The 16,948-nt window shown below is 44.5% G+C and overlaps 1 protein-coding gene across 4 annotated transcripts in view; it reads left to right on the top strand.

Annotated features, from left to right (window-relative positions):
- The first annotated feature begins 276 nt into the window (after nt 1–276).
- Nucleotides 277–16,948, top strand: part of ZNF608 (zinc finger protein 608) — a 120,615-nt gene continuing 103,943 nt past the window's right edge. The window contains exons 1-2 of one of the 4 annotated variants that reach the window (XM_047870994.1): nt 479–525; nt 3,912–5,007. In XM_047870994.1, the coding sequence (XP_047726950.1) occupies nt 4,102–5,007 (906 nt within the window). In that variant the 5' untranslated portion in view covers nt 479–525; nt 3,912–4,101. Of the gene's footprint in view, nt 526–3,670; nt 5,008–16,948 lie in introns of those variants that run through there. The other 3 variants (XM_047871012.1, XM_047871002.1, XM_047870986.1) reach the window with 3 other exon arrangements.

Raw genomic sequence — 16,948 nt, 5'->3', positions numbered from 1 at the left:
ATCCCCAATCTGGTTGGAAAATAAAACGCTTTGTCTCCACAACCACCCCCCACCGCACCCCCACCCGCTCTCAGTGTGTGTTTTATACGTGTGTATATCTCAACCCCCTACAGTAGCCAAGAGAAAGCAGCTAGCCAATGAGAGAGCCCAGTTTCATAAAAGCTGCTCTCTGATTGGCCCGATGCGAAAGGGCAATGGGAACAAAGAAAAGTCCCTTTCAGGTATAGAGGCTGAGAGCTCCTTTTGCTCCACTCCCCCTGTGTGTGTGTTGTGTTTCAGTCCTGATTTCAGTGTTGCAGAACAAGCTTGTTGTGTGTGTGCACCAGGGGGATTTTTGTTTTCTTTTTTTTTAATGTTAATTTTTGCTTTTACAAAAAATACACAGGACGGTCTGTGACATTTGATGGTCCATCTTCTTTAATAATAAATTTGTTGAAGAGCTTATAATTTCCAAAATAAAGCGGCTGCAACCAAACACATTCAATGCAGTTAGAAGGAAAAGGTCAACTCGATCCAATACAGACCGTAAGTACGGTTGCGTGGGGAATGTGCGAGTTTTATGCATTGAAATGAGGAACTAGTTACAGGGTTTGGCTTTTGCATTGAGAACAACAACCCAAGAAGGGTGAATTTTATTCAGTGGAGGGTGAAGCATTTGTAACTTCTTCACACAAATTAAGCTTGACTGGGCACTCGGGGTAACTTAGAGTAAATTACCTTTTGGGCTGTAACCCAAGGAGAATAAAAGTGACACAGTTACATATCCTGATCTGCAGTGTCCATTCCCTAGCTCACCTCGCCCCCTCCCTCTCCTGTCCTAGCTGGGCAAGACCCTCTTCCAAACCGAGCCAGGAAAATGGGGGCAAGGGCAGAACAAGCCGATTTCTATCTCTTGCCACATCCTAGTTCCCAATAATTTAATATTAAACAAGGGAATAGTCACCCATTACATGTAATGGTTATAATTACCATTTTCCACCTCCTTAAAAAAGCCAAGCAGCAAAAACACCATTAAGGGGAAAAAAAAAGCGCCCCACCCAGCCCAAACAAACCCACAAATAGAGTAACAATGGTGTGTTTATTACATGACCTGGCTCGCGAGCTAGCAAAATATTTTTCTTTGTTTAAGACGTGAGGGGGTCCCTAAAACCCAAGTAGCTTGGAGGTGCCCTCCCTCCTCTGCTAGGCGTCCCCATCCCTGGCCCCTCGGGAAAGCCGACAAATTGGAGATAAGTTGAGGAGAGGTTTATAAGGTGTTTCTTTAAAACATCTGCTTTGCTCTTGTGCTCATTACATTTCACTCCTTCGAACTTCCGAGAGCCTAGATCTGCGAGAAATGTTTCACATTCATAACTTGTAGCTGCGCCCACTGCAGGGGGGTGGGGGCGCGGGGAGGCGGCGGCGGGGGGTGGGGAGTGTGTGCAGGGGGAGGGGAGAGACCTTCAGCTTTTTTTTAAAGACCAGATCAGTATTTTCTTGATACGCTTGTCACCATTTTTGTTCTCACGACAACCAATTGAGCCCTTGATCCTCACGTGATGTGAAAGGCTTGCACTGTAACAAAATCGCTCCTTTTAGATGGTTGGTTGTTGCTAACTCGCCCATCCCCCTCTCCCAGCCCCGACATTTCCAGCAAAGCGACTCTCCACTTCCAATCCATCAACAATTCATTACTGCTTTTAGCTTCCAAACGCCAGCTAATTAAAAATACTAAGCCAAGCTCCGGGGCCATCTGACTAAACACAGGAGGGGGGTGGGTGAGAGAGGAGGAGGAGAGAAAAATAAATAAAAGGGAGACGCACCGTTTGCTGCGACTATCAATGGGAAAAACTGTCCGGAAAAAGGTCGCCTAAAAAAAAATTTTTTTTTTGACTCTAATTATCGAATTACCACATGAGTGATTGGCTTGAGCGACGGCGGATCCCCCCCCCCCCCCCCCCCGCCCCCGGGGACTATACTAGGAACTGGGTTCCTTTTTCTTAAAACAACATAAAACAGGAAAACATCACATCCTTTGGGTTTCGAAGACTGAACCAATTTTAAACGCCGTTATTTTCCTCACCCCACCGCCCCCCGCCCCGAGCGAATGCTGTTCTAACTGGTTTATCAGCTCATTGAATCATCTGCTCCCCTCCCCCTCCACACCTTTCTTTTTCTCCTTCGGCTGGGGTTCTCGTCCTACCCTTTCTTCCTCCTCCTGCCCCTCCCCCTTCCTCCCTCTTCGCCCCCTCCTCCCCTCCCCCTCTTCTTCCCCCTCCTTTCCTCTTAAGTTAGTTCAAGAAATCAAATCTGTCAGGACGGGCGGAAAAATGCCACTTCCCGACTAACAGGCGGAATCCAGCCCAGATTTTCAGTCGTTTCTTCTTATTCTTTCTTCCCTTTCACTAATTTATCCCGATGTTAGCACATTCTGTCTTGTTACTAGCGGACGCCTGTAGGTTTGCTACATGGGATCATTACTTACTGATCACGGTGACTCTGAAGTCTGGAACTGAAGGCGGAATGAGAAGTTGGGAAAACTTTTTTCTCTAAGCTCTCTCTTTTTTTTATATATATCTATAAAAAACTATTATTCTCGATGCTTGTTAAGAGGAAAAAAAACCTTTGGTGCTTCTGTTGTGAATGTGAAACATTATCTTCCAGCTGTACAGTGACACATTTTTTTAAGGAGAAAAGGACTCCTGATCCGTTTGCCAAAAGGGGGGTGGGGAGGTGGAATAATGTTATCGAGTGATTATTCTGGCTGAGATGTGTTATTTGGTTTCTTCCTTCTTGATCATTTGGTGTTTAAGTAAAATGAGGCACAGGCTTGTTTGCCGAGTGGAGTGGGAAAGGCATTTTGATTTGCTGGCCTAATTAAAAAATGATAAAGGATTAAAGGTAAGCAATGTCTGTGTGTGTGTGTGTGTGTATGTATATTTATTTATTTTTCTCGACAATCAACTGTTAAAAGGGGCTGATCCCTTTAAAAACCGTTTTAACTGATCTTTGTCAAACACACACTCATTTGCGGTCATTGAGGCCACCTTGGCGCAGACTACTTAAAGTGCATGTCTTAATCAGTTTCCCTGTACAGTCAGTGGCACCATATTTAACAGATTGAGCAAGTCTGTGACCTAGGAATACGGTAGAATTGTTTACATGTAATTTTTTTTTTCCCTCAAAAGGCAGGTATTCAGCCTTTTTTTTTTTTTAAACACTGTCTTTTTATAGAGAAATGCTCTTAAAGACGTGTGTGTGTATTTCAAAAATAAAATTGTATAAACTGTTGGGGAAGAGACGGTATGTGTTTGCTGGGGGGGGGGGGGGAGGTAGTTATTGGTTGTTTTTCCTGTTCCTTACTGGGAACAAAAAACTGATTGCCCAGACAATTTGTAAAAAGAAGTCATAAAATTAGAAATAAGGAAAATTTAGAAACATAATTCTGAAACTAGCCTCAAGAGGACTTCCAGGGTCTGGTCTTTGAAATTGCAAGATCTAGGACGCGTTTAGGGATGTTTAAAGCTGTGTTCCTCCCTCTCGTCTGAGTGTTTAGGCTGTGTTTCTGGGGTTGAGATATCACATGTATGAAAAAAAAAATCCTAAACTCTTTTTTTTTTTTTTAAAAACCTTTCTGGACTTGACTCAGATCTTTAAGATATTTTAATGCCTTAAAAAGAGTGATTATCCTTGTGCTGTTGATAAAGGGATTTTTTTTTTTTTTAAAGCTACTGTAAGATGCTTACTATCACGGGTAAGTTTTTTGGGCTTGGTTATTTTCTTTTAAACCTGGTACTGGACTGTGGAGACAAATATAGGAGCCACCTTCCTCTCCAATTTTCCCTGTGCCCCTTACTGACTCCCCAGTATTAATCGTTTTTTATTCTGGTAACACCCAGACAAGAAATATCCGACTTTTCCCCCCTTCACAGGAAAAGGTGGACCGGGACTAAAGGGTGTAAAATCCCTGGACACATTCCTGGGGCAGGAAAAAGAAGAGGAAGAGTAGAAGATTTTTTTTTTTTTTTTTTTTAAGAGAAAGCCCAGCGGAGCTAAACGGATGTCCCCTCATCTCCAAAGGAAAGTTCATCGGATTTTTATACTAGAGAGCTCATCTTCAGGATGTCAGTGAACATTTCTACTGCAGGAAAAGGTGTGGATCCAAATACGGTCGATACTTATGACAGTGGTGATGATTGGGAAATCGGGGTTGGAAATTTAATAATCGATTTGGACGCTGATTTGGAGAAGGACAGACAGAAATTTGAGATGAATAATTCCACCAACACGCCTGGCAGCAGCAACTCGAAGGATTGCGGAGGTCTGGCCTCCAGCGGGGCCGGTGCTACCGCAGCCTTAGCTGATGGCCTAAAATTTGCTTCTGTTCAGCCTTCTGCTCCCCAGGGGAATTCACACAAAGAGACCAGCAAATCAAAAGTGAAAAGGAGTAAAACTTCTAAGGATGCTAATAAATCTCTGCCTTCTGCTGCCTTGTATGGGATTCCCGAGATCAGCAGCACTGGCAAGAGGCAGGAAGTCCAAGGGCGCCCTGGAGAGGCAACTGGCATGAATTCAGCGCTGGGTCAAAGTGTGAGCAGCGGCGGCGTCAGCAACCCAAACGGCAATAGTACCGGCACCGGCACCTCCGCGGCCACCGCGGGGGCGGCCTCCTGTGGGAAAAGCAAAGAGGAGAAGGCAGGTAAAAGCCAGAGCAGCCGAGGTGCCAAGCGGGATAAGGATGCGGGGAAATCCAGGAAGGACAAGCACGACCTGCTTCAGGGCCACCAGAATGGCAGTGGCGGCCAGGCCCCTTCCGGGGGGCACCTCTATGGCTTTGGGGCCAAGAGCAATGGAGGTGGCGCGAGCCCCTTCCACTGCGGGGGCGCTGGGAGTGGCAGCGGCGCGGCTGCAGGGGAAGTTAGCAAAAGTGCCCCGGATTCAGGGCTCATGGGAAACTCTATGTTGTTAAAGAAGGAAGAGGAGGAGGAGGAGAGCCACAGGCGAATCAAGAAACTGAAAACCGAGAAGGTAGGATAAAGTCGCCTTCCTCGACTTCCCACTTTCCTCTTTGTGTGCATTTGTGTGTGTGTGTGTGTGTGTGTGTGTGTGTGTGTGTGTGTGTGTGTTTGGGGGGGGTGGGTGTCCTCTGTGTGCCTTCACACTTCCTATTCGTGCTTTCTGGTTCTTTGTGAGATTTCTGTCCTCTGCATCCTTTCCACGAAAATTTGGAATGGGGGAGCTTCCTTGGGTGCACGGTTTTAGCTCTTGCTTCTGCTGCTGCTGCTTGTGGTGCTGAGTGTTCGGGTCCCCGGGTGGGAGGGCCTGGGTGTTCCTAAAGTGCCTTTTACCCTGCAGAAGGGCTTCTGGCCAGTCAGCCAGTTGTGGTGTGCTTTTCATAGAAAACCTGCTCATGTACCCACTTGACTCCTGTCCTGGTTTCTCGCCCAAGGAGAGCTGTCTTACGTGTGAATATACGCGCCCTAGCATTTCTGGTAGTGTGTCCTTAGGGGCAGGGTTCACGGTCCCTCCCTGGGGAGGTAGGTCGAGGATTCTCAATTACACTCCTCCCTCAACCTGTTTATTTTTATTTTTATTTTTTTCCGTTACTTTCTCCAACACAGTTCTGTCAAAGGGCATCAGCCTTGCATGGGTTCCTCTCATTGGTCCTGGGTTAAACCCCAGCTCGGTGCCCCTGTGTTGTCGGTTGCTTCGCCGTGTAGAATGACTGGAATGTTTTTGGTGGCTTTTAGGACTGTACCCTGGTGCCCTGGCCCAGTTCTTAGCTGGAGATATGAGTGTTCTCCTTTGGATTTCTGGCTTGCCTAGGGAGTAGTGGGAAGGCTGGTGAAGACAAGTGAAAAAAAAAAGGCTTGGCGGATTGGTGCTCCTGAAATGTGAAAACGGCCAGAGGAGATGAGAATTTGGGGTCGCATTTGAGCAAAAGTCTGGTTAGACACTGCCTTTGGAAAACTTGCCCCCAGGGCTGTGCCATTCGGTGCTGGGGGCCTGTGACTTACTGGTCTGGTGACGGTGGTGCGTTGGACTGAAAGTGCTCTGTCCACCCTGCAGGTTGGGAGAGAGCTGGGGGTGTGAGTAATGTTTCTGTAAAATCGGTCTTTAATCCTGCCGGTAGTGCTTTGCAGAAGCAAAAATTCATATCCTGTGATTTATGGCGTGGCTGTTTGGAAATGTGCTTCTTAAATACTTTGGTGTATTTGCTATGTCTAACTTGATCCGAACTGTAAGATGTCTTTGGGTGATTATTTCCGTGTACAGTTATTCGCTGCTCTGTCCTCAAACCTTTCAATTTTTGTTTTTGTGTGTTGAAGCCTTTAATGATGGGAGTACAGGAAGAAAGTTCTGATTTTATGATTTGAGCAGTTGTTGAAGGTCCATCAAAGTGTAGATAATGCCAGCATCCCAAAAAGCCTGCGAACGCTTCTTTGATTCCGGTGCCTTTGGGCAGACAAGCATTTTACAGTGATGACTTGAAATGCATTTTTAAAAATCCCAGGTTTCGATACTTCCATTTCACTGCGTAGTTGCACGTAATTTCTGCTAAAAGGCGTTCTGAAATCTTATTACTTAGTACAGTAGGGCATTTACTTTTGTTGCCAATAGTCTCCCAATTGCAGTTATAATCTGCTCTAACTATCTAGATGAATTGCCCTAATCCAGTGCTCACAATGGCTGTGGTTAAGGAGTCAGAACCATTTGATTGGATTCACTGCTGCCTGGAATGTGGGAGGTACTGCCCTTTTGCATTCCCCTTAGCCTTTTAATCTTCCAGCCAAATGTTCACATTCAACAATTTTGTTTAGCTGGCAGTCGGAACATTTCTGTATCTCAAAGGCTGCTGTCATGGCAACTGAGATTAGAGCACGGTGTCGGTTCTCCAGTTTTTGTGTTCTTTTCACTTTCCAGTCACAGAGGAAACTGGATGAAGAATGGAAGAATTAAATTATTCATATACGTGCAACTCATCTGGAGTCGGGAGCAGTATAAATGCAATAATGTGAATTACATAAATGAAGAGCAAACAAGTCGTGATGGGGCTGGGGGTGGAGGAGGGGAGAGAGCACAGCGCCTTTAGATTCACTCCACCGCCCGCCGCCAACTGGAGCCCCCGGTGTTGGCACAGGGACCCCTCAGGGATGGCTCCGAGGGGCTTGAATCCTGCAGTCTTGGCCATTCTCTGTCCAGCAGGGAGGTGTTGGCTCAGGGACACGGGTCCTTAGGATCCCCCCCCCCCACCCCCCACTCTTAAGAATGCTTGCCTCCTCAGCACCCAGAGATGGCACTCTCTCGGACAGATGTCACCCAGGGAAGTCGCTCTGATCCCACCAACTCGTGGATGGGAAAATGAGACCTCAGTTTAGGGACGACTTCCTAATGATAGGAGGATCCTCCGCTTAGGAGGTAAAAGATTTAGTAGGACATGCTTTACCTGACCAAGTATTTCAGCACCGAGGCATCTTTGAGAAAGGTTTCTTTTGACATTTTGTAGAATGTTTTCATCTCAGCCTGGCTTGATTTTCGGGGTTCGTGAGGAGTAAGTGCCTCAAGAGTGAAAATGATTAATTTCCAGCAATCAGATGTGGCTCACGAGGGGCCAAGTGTGGAACACCAAAGGAGGGGTGTATGTGTGCGCGTTTCTCTTCTGTGTGTGTGTGTGGGGGGGGGGGTTGTTTTTCCTGGTTGAAAGGTTTCACGGGAGATTCGTAAGACTTGCTGTCACCGGTTAATTTTCACAGCATGCTTAAATGTCTATTTTTGGGCTGTTTATTCTGTTTCTACACTACACAAAGTCATGTAAAACATGATAAATTGGACCTTATGAAACCTAATTAAATCAATGAGGGTTCTGCTCCTTTATGTGGAAACCACAAGTATGTTGTAAAAGTCGCCACTCCCTTAATACGTGAGCAAAATCAAAACATGCCATAATTCTAAGATGTTTGAGCTATATTTCTATAGCCCATTTTGTGGTTAAGCCACCAGTGACATGTCTGAATAAGATTTGACGGGTTGGCTTTGGGTTGTTAAAACCTGCTTCTCCACCTTACCCCCCCACCCCCCCTTCTTTGGAAGCATAATAGCCTGTATTAAGGCTCTTCTGCATGTATCCTCCTTAGCCGTCTTACAGTTTTGACTTATCAGACACAGGCATTCGGCCGGGGCTACACAGGGTACATGGTTTTGTTTGATCGCCGGAAAATTCAAAACTACACAGAAGAATTCTTAAAAATACCCAATATCTCAATAGACATGAAAGGCACAGGAGATCTTACGGTTGTGTCTCAGGGTTCTGGCGACTCAGTACATATTCAGAAAAGAGAATTACTTCTCTGATATCCTATTGCTTTCATTAAGATGGTCCTTAACAGCCTAAAAGGTGGTGTCGACAAATGGACCTGTCTGTAAGGGATATCATTCATTTTATTTTATTCTCTTGTAGAAGCCTTTTACACTTCACTAGGGAATTCTGGCACATTTTCTAAGGGAGCGTGAGCAGTTGAAGAACGTATTTTGATGAATGAGTTTTGGGGACAATATGCGTCCCCCCCTCTGCCCCCAAAGCTAGTGCCCCCTACAAATTCTGCTTAGAGAGTGCAGTTTATCTACTGTGAAATAAAAGGGCAGAAAGGTCACTTGCCGTAATTAAAGAACAAAGTCTATTGTTGTCGGACAGCAAACTGTTTGGAAAGCCACAGAAGGGATTTAGCGGTTAAAAACGTTGGTAACTAAGGGTGGCTCCCAGTGTGGATCCCGCCCCTTACTTTTCTATAAGCTGCCTCTGAGGGTGACAGGGCTTTTTGAGGTGGGTGCAGAGGCCATCCTTTCCCCAAGCAAATACTCGGGGAGAACCCAAGGAACTTGGGGGCGTTTGTGTGGCCGAGGCAGATCACCGAGTCCTGAGCGTACGTGGTATTGGAAATGTACCGGGTGTGCCCGAGAGATGAAAAAACTACGCACGACGGATCAAGACTGTGCTAAAGGGGATAAATAATGTTCAGCAACTTTTAATAACTTGGCAAATGGTCTGAACAAAAAAGCGGGGAGGAGAGGGGTGGGGAGTCATTGTCCAAATGTCACCAGGTTAAGAATGCTCTTCAGGTGAAATTGCTTGGCTCCGAGATGGTTTTAATTAGAGTGTTATAAAGACTTATTTTTTTCCTAAGCAGCATTTTATAGTTCGTAAATGAAATGTATGCCGAAAGTGCTAAGCAGAAATCTCCCTAACCACAGAGGTGTTCAATAACCAGATTCAAACAACACGGAAAGGACCATCTGTTCTTCGTTTTCAGCTTGAAAAACAAGGATTGAATGGCCGAGATTTGCTCCAATTTTGACTGTGTCTGTGTGTGAGTGCGTGTTTTTTTAATTTAAAAAAGTTCACCTGGTACTTCATAGAAACTTGCAATTGCAGTAATACGAGGAACGCTGTGAAAACACATGTTCCTACATTTATTTTAACCAGTTCCACTTTTATTTAAAAGATTTCCAGAAGCCCAGCCATTGAACACTTTATAATGGCTATTCAGTTCCTGCAGGCAGTCACAATGAGGGGTCAGCTCTTCAAAGATCTCGCTCTTTAGTCAGTACCTGAATTATTCTGTCAATTTTCCCCCTGGAGGCCAGAGGGGTAAAGGCTCTTTCCAGGCTAACTCTGGTCAGCGTTTATCGGTTAATCTAATTGTGTGTGATAGCACTTTCCACCGGTGTTTACTGGACTAGACCTCGCTCTCCTTTAGAGCTGTATCTAGGATTGTTGATAATGGGGAAAATATTCTTTCCACGATGATAACTTTTGAGTCCTTGACTTTTAGACACTAAGCTTGGTTCTGGGTTTAGTAAGAGCCCTGGGTGAAACATGATCCGGCCTTTGTTTGAGGTCTTTTATAGAAGCTAATGACTGGGCTTGTGCCTCCCTGAGATAAATGACATTATCTCTGAGTGGGCTGACAGGAAACAGACATGTTAATGGTGAGGCTGCAGGGAAGATCTGCTCGGGTTCTGACAAAAGAGTCAAGAAGGGACCCCTGGTTGTGGTCATTAACACATAATGCATTCTTGCTCCTCCTAAGAGGCCCTTGATAATTGGAAAGCTATTTTAGCCACAAGCACTTAAATCATAAATCTACTGCTCCTAGTTCCTTTGCATTTTTAAAAGTAGGAAAGTACCCGAGTGTGTGTGTGTGTGTGTGTGTGCGCGCGCGCGCGCGTGCGTGTGTTAACAAGTGTGGGATCCGGTTTATTTTTATTTTTTTAAAGCTGGGTGGTAAGGACATCTGGTAGAGCCCTATGAACTGGCTATACCAGGTGGGATCTCTCTCTGTCTTTCATCGTGCCTCAGTCATCCCTCTGTTTTAATAGACCCAAAAGAGTGGGTCGAGAAGCTAACCAGAAATCGTTTCTACACATGAAGTTTGCCTCGTGGGAGAGGGATAAAAATCTGTTTTTTGGAAGTTGGGGGACAAGATTTTGCTCAGTGATTTGAATGTGATGAAACCTGCCTTTTGAAGTGTGTGTTTAAAAAGTCATGGGTATAATTGAGTTTCACTGCAGTTTCAACTCCACTTCTTGAGCGGAGATAATTGCCATGTTGCACACACGCTAGAGGTGTAGAAGAGGTGGAAGGATCATGTTATTCTATTCTTTAATATTAAGCCCTGAAAGTTTTTCATAGTAATTACCGCGGCACAACATAGTTTCGATTGCCAGCACTCTGAACTTGCCAGTGATCTGAACATCAAGGGTTTTGCTTGAATACATAAACAGTTTATTCGTAAGTTACTCGTGTAGCGCTCTTGTAGAACATGGAAGCCAGAACTGAGGAGCTATTGGGCAATCCCTAGCAATATCACAGTGGCTATAAGCCTTTTTCATTAGGATTGTTGGCCAATAAAGAGTATTCTCAATCTGTGCATTTCAGGTTATAGACAGGGAAAGAGAACAGGTGAAATCTTTCCCTCGGGAATGACTTAGGTCATCATTTAGAGGCTAATCTACGGATCAGCTTGGTGCCCTGTAACTCGCATTTCTTAGGTGTATGTATAATTATTGAACAGCAGAATTCAGCTGAGTAAATTGAAAGATCAAATTGGCTTTATTCGGGGATTCCCGAATTGGGCAGTATTTCATCTAGCAAAAAGAAAGGAGCTCCAAAGAGCTATAGGAAAGGTAAGGTTTTGAAAGGTGGACAGGGGGCGGGAGAAGGAAGTTTATTAGCAGAGTGCCTTCCTAAGGGGGATGGAATGGGTCTATTGGTTTTCTCACTAGCGCTAACCAGGTAGTCCCATAAATGATGGGTTAAAGGCTACATTCCTGGGAGAAGCTGAATCTACAGTTAGATCACTGGTAAGTCTTGGTTTGCTGATGGGGGGCTTAGCACAAGTGACTCCATTTTGGACCTGTTGTTTCTTTTGCAACACTTTCCCCCTTTGATTAGACTTAGCGGAACTGTGAGAGACATGATCAAACTTTAAGGCGTTAGCACCACTGCCGGAGAACCCTCTGACGTCTCCCAGTTCTTGTTGATCCTTTGGGTGGTTTTCTCGGGTCATGGCTTCAGGCTCACCAGTTTTTGCTTGGTTATTTTCTTCAGTCCTTTTCTGGCACTCCAGTCTTAGGGAGCTCATCTGCTTGGTGGTTAGCGGTTGCGAACATGCCTTTAAAGCTTCTGAGAGAATACAGCTTGCCAGGGAGATTACTGTGATTATTGTAAGCAGGATAGTTCCCAATGCCTGGAGTGCACTTTGAAGCCATGGTCCCCACCCACCACCCAAACCAATCAAAATCGAGTAAGTCAAAGAAAGACTCCACTGACGAAAGACTCCCTTTTGAAGGCAAGTGGCCTGCTCACTGATCTTAAGTAACTGAGTTTGGACTCTGCTGCGAGAAATGTTCATTAAGGTACGACAGACACTATGGGCTGTAGCATGGGCACCTCCTTGTTTAGTTCAAGGATAAGCATGGGCTGCCCTGTTCTCAAGAATAACCTTGGCCGGAGGGTCTAAGATGTTTGGGGGACAGCTTTTGCATTAGCAGCGGATTCTGTAATACTTTCAAGAGTTAAGGATGGGTTCCTAATCATAGCCTCATATTTATTCCTAATCAGGGAAACTGAGACCTGCCAAAGGGAGCTGATTTTGAATCATGAGAGCCCCTTGGTGCAGCCGCGGCAGCCAGTAAAGTGTAAAGGTTTGTAGACCACACAGGTGTTTTTATTCTGGTTACTCTTGACTTGTATCCCTTTCTTTGTACCGAACCAGGCTGTAAGGTTCCCTGGGTTTGGGGGTGTTAACCAGAGACGTGGAAATGGACCGTCAGGGTTAGGGAGTCTGACAAAATAGAGGAGGGGCCGATTTGTTTGGGAGACACTGAGGCAGGAGCATAGTGGTAAGTCCAGCCGTTGTTTGGAGGTTGGATTATGAAAGGAGCGGCGTACCTCGATGTTGGCCTCTCAGTCGATTTGATTTTGAGGTCTCTGGCAGGGGTGTGGAGTACAGGACCTGTCAGGTGGAGACTTCTTCAGCTCTGAGATACATTGTGTATCTGAAGTTCGAGTCTCTGAAGTTTGGCTGCCAGCTGGGCAGTGAGGGGGACCTGGTCCATCCCTTCCAAAGATACTGAAGGGCAGTCTTTGTTCTTAGTGATCGCAGATCAGAAGGGTGCGAGAAAGTTGCAAGCGTCAGCTGGAGTTGTAGCCAGATAATTTAAGAAACTACAAGCATTCAGGGCCTGGTCCGGTTATAGGTAAATAACGGAATCTCAAAGGCAATTAATAGAATTGGAACAGATAAACGTGCAGACGTCTTTTCTCTGTACAGTTATCTCCATGTTATATACCAAAGATAATTACAGTAAAAGTAATTTGTTCGCTTTAAACTTGGTCTGATTATTTACATAAGTGTAGCAAAGGTGGTGATTGACCTGGGTGCCTAGATGGCTCAGGCAGGTAAGTATCACTTGGTTTCCACTCAGGTCCTGATCTCATGGTTTCGTGAGTTCGAGCCCCGAGAAGGGCTCTGTGATAGCAGTGCTGAGCCTGTTGGGGATTTTCTCTCTCCCTCTCTGCCCCTCCCCTCCCCTCTGTCTCTCTCAAATAAATACACTTAAAAAAAAAAATGGCGATTGACCAAAAAAGCTCTTTTTAAGACTGCTTTGCTGGCACCTTGTAAGCAAGGTACTATGCCGGTTTTTCCAAGGAGCTTTATTCTAGCTCCATAAAGTCAACCTGTTTTTTTTTTTTTTTTTTACAACGTTTATTTATTTTTGGGACAGAGAGAGACAGAGCATGAACGGGCGAGGGGCAGAGAGAGAGGGAGACACAGAGTCGGAAACGGGCTCCAGGCTCCGAGCCATCAGCCTAGAGCCTGACACGGGGCTCGAACTCACAGACCGCGAGATCGTGACCTGGCTGAAGTCAGACGCCTAACCCACTGCGCCACCCAGGCGCCCCCAACCTGTTTTTTTAAAAACACTCTGGTCCTGGGTCTAAGCACACGTCTCTCGAATACAAGATTCTAGTCAAAGTCTTGGCAATATAACACAGTTTCCAATTGTGTCCTGTTACAAACAGAAGGGATTCTCATTGAACTTAAGTAAATAACTGTTTTGCTGTTGAAAGAATACCCAAGAGTTTCCAAATTCTGGAGGAATGGGGGAAAGTAAATGTTTCATCTTTGTTTATAAAGGCGTACTTCACCAAATTATTAAGCCGTTAATAGCTTAAGGGAAAAAGTTCCCTCAAATCTGGAAAAATAACATTAAAGAATTAGCACTGTCTCAACCAAGGTGTCGTAAAAATTATAATCATCCTCCTCCATTCAGCCCCATGCTATTAATTTTTGTTCTGCTTGAATCCGCTTTTTCCATTAGTTCTGGAAATTCTTTTTAAATTTTTTTTTTCAACGTTTATTTATTTTTGGGACAGAGAGAGACAGAGCATGAACAGGGGAGGGGCAGAGAGAGAGGGAGACACAGAATCGGAACCAGGCTCCAGGCTCCGAGCCATCAGCCCAGAGCCCGACGCGAGGCTCGAACTCACGGACCGCGAGATCGTGACCTGGCTGAAGTCGGACGTTTAACCGACTGCGCCACCCAGGCACCCCAGTTCTGGAAATTCTTAACCAGATCATTTTTATGATCTTAAAGTTATCAGAAACTTGTGTTTGCCAGAGTTCTTGCTGTGAAGCCCTTAAGATGACATACCCTTTGCAGGAACACTTTTGCGAAAGCGTTTGAATAAAACAATAACTGTCTGAAAGTGAAGCGACTTAAAAAATGTCCATTGGTAGGGGCGTCTGGCTGGCTCAGTCGCTAGAGCATGGAACTCTTGATTTCTGGGTCATGAGTTCAAGCCTCCTGTTGGGTGTGGAGCCTACTTAAAATAAAAACTAAAAAAAAAAAGTCAATTGTTAAAAATCTGATGAGAGTTCATTATAAGGGAATTGACGAGAAAACTTGGTTGTTTCTTTGACACAGATTTTAAAATGATACCTGGAATTACGATGACAATGTTATAGCAGGACATATTGGACTTTAGGAATTTTATACAGTTTCTGGAATTCGACTCATATAAGTCTGTACAAATACAACATAAAGAAGTCTTGGTATTGGGGAAGGGGAAGGGAAAAAAGAAGTCCTAAGTATTGTTTTTTATCTGACAGTGCTTCCTGTGTAATTTAACATATCAGATAAGCCTACTTAGTTTTGTTTTGTTAACGTGAATTTATTTTTGAGAGAGAGAGAGAGTGTGAGCGGGAGAGGGGCAGAGAGAGAGGGAGGCACAGAATCCGAAGCAGGCTCCAGGCTCTGAGCAGTCAGCACAGAGCCCGACGCGGGGCTCAAACTCACAAACTTCGAGATCATGACCTGAGTTGAAGTCGGAGGTTTAAGCAACTGAGCCACCCAGGTGCCCCGTGACTCAATTAAAAAAAAATTTTTTTTTAATGTTTCTTTACTTTTGAGAGAGAGAGAGAGAGAGAGAGTGAGTGGTGGAGGGGTAGAGAGAGAGGGAGACATAGAAACTGAAGTAGGCTCCAGGCTCCCAGCACACAGCCCAATGCAGGATTCGAACCCACAAACCGTGAGATCATGACCTGAGGGGAAGTCAGATGCTTAACCAACTGAGCCATCCAGGTGCCCCAGATAAACTTACTTAGTTTACTTCTTTTTCTAAGAAGGGAAAACAAATCTTTTCAGATGTTCTAGGAACCCTCTGAAAACTGTCAATTCTAAGCCAAAAAGACTTCATTTGGGATTTTTTTCAAAAAATTTTTTTAACGCTTATTTATTTTTGAGAGGGAGGGAGAGAGAGAGAGAGAGAGAGAGAGAGAGAGCTGAGAAGGGGCAGAGAGAGAGGGAGACACAGAATCTGAAGCAGGCTCCAGGCTCTGAGCTGTCAGCACAGAGCCTGACGTTGGGCTCGATCCCACAAACTGTGAGATTAACCTGAGCCCAAGTCTGACGCTTCACAGACTGAGCCACCCAGGCACCCCCATTTAGGATTTAATTTTGGGAAGTTTGTCAAAAATATCAAAGGTGTTGAATAAAATACTTCGTCAAGTAGGGTCTTGGGTCACTGAAAAAATGTGGTTAAACATCTGTTTAACCATAGTGGCAGTTAAGACTTCATAGGCAGAGGTGTCTCGGTGGCTCAGTCAGTAGAGCCTGTGACTCTTGATCTCAAGGTTATGAGTTCAAGCCCCACGTTGAGCATAGAGCTTACTTAAAAAAATAAGCAAATAAAATAGAGACTTTTTGGGCAAATACAGAAAGTTAAATAGTTGTGTGATGTCTTACAGAACAGACCAATAGCCTAAGAAAACTTAGCAGATGAAAAAATACTAAGGTTTCGTTCTGTGTTAGGTACACTGCTGACATTAAAGCTTATTTAAAAACCATTATAACAAATGTATTCAATCTTATTTAGCTTGGTCATGCATAAATTTCACAGACTTTCTTTTTTGCATATTTTATTTTCAGTAATCTCTACACCCAATGTGGGGCTTGAACCTACAACCCTGGAAATCAAGAGTAGCATGCATGCTCTAATGACTGAGCCAGCCCTGTGCCCCACAAACGTTCTTTGTTACATTCAGATTTTGTCATCTGTTTTTCCTATTTGCCCATCCTGAAATAAACACCCTCACTTGAGGACAGAATACTTTTATTTTCCTTTAACAAAACGCATCTCCATTCCTCATCTATTTCTTTTTTTACACATCCTTTCTTCGCAATACAGAGATGTTTCCCTTATTATTTCTAGTAGCTTCACTTACATAGATTAGAATTTTTAACCCTTAAAAACTTTCCATTCTCCTGAAAATGAAGAAGTAAACAATAGTGTACTCTTAACACTAGCATTTCGTGGCTTGGCAAGTTCATGACTAGTCTTCGTAATTTGTAGAAATACACGTTTTCTCATAGTAAATTCATTGTGGCACAAAACATGGTTACTAATAGACCCAGATATCTTCAGTTCCTCTGTAAAAGAAGCACAAAACGGATAAACTTATTTTTAGTAACGTTTCAGTGTTTAATTTGGAGATGATCTAGATATTCAGTGGACCTGACTTATCATTTAAAAAAAAAATTTTTTTTTTAACGTTTATTTATTTTTGAGACAGAGAGAGACAGAGCATGAGCGGGGGAGGGGCAGAGAGAGGGAGACACAGAATCCGAAACAGGCTCCAGGCTCTGAGCGGTCAGCACAGAGCCCGACGCGGGGCTCGAACTCACGGACCGCGAGACCGCGACCTGAGCCGAAGTCGGAAGCTTAACCCACCGAGCCACCCAGGCGCCCCTGACTTATTTAACTTAGCAAGAGTAGCTAAAAAATAGTAGCCAAAAGATTTTGGAGACTAATTGCTGAAATGCTCACAGAGAAACTTTGATCTCCTTTGCATCTATTTAAATCATTTGTGCTTAACAATTACGTTTAATTACCTATGAAAATTTC

Source organism: Prionailurus viverrinus, chromosome A1 (genome assembly GCF_022837055.1).
Source record: "Prionailurus viverrinus isolate Anna chromosome A1, UM_Priviv_1.0, whole genome shotgun sequence".
Lineage (NCBI taxonomy): Eukaryota > Metazoa > Chordata > Mammalia > Carnivora > Felidae > Prionailurus > Prionailurus viverrinus.
The sequence above is the reverse complement of the archived record's forward strand: the minus strand, read 5'-3'. Positions and strand labels throughout refer to the sequence as shown.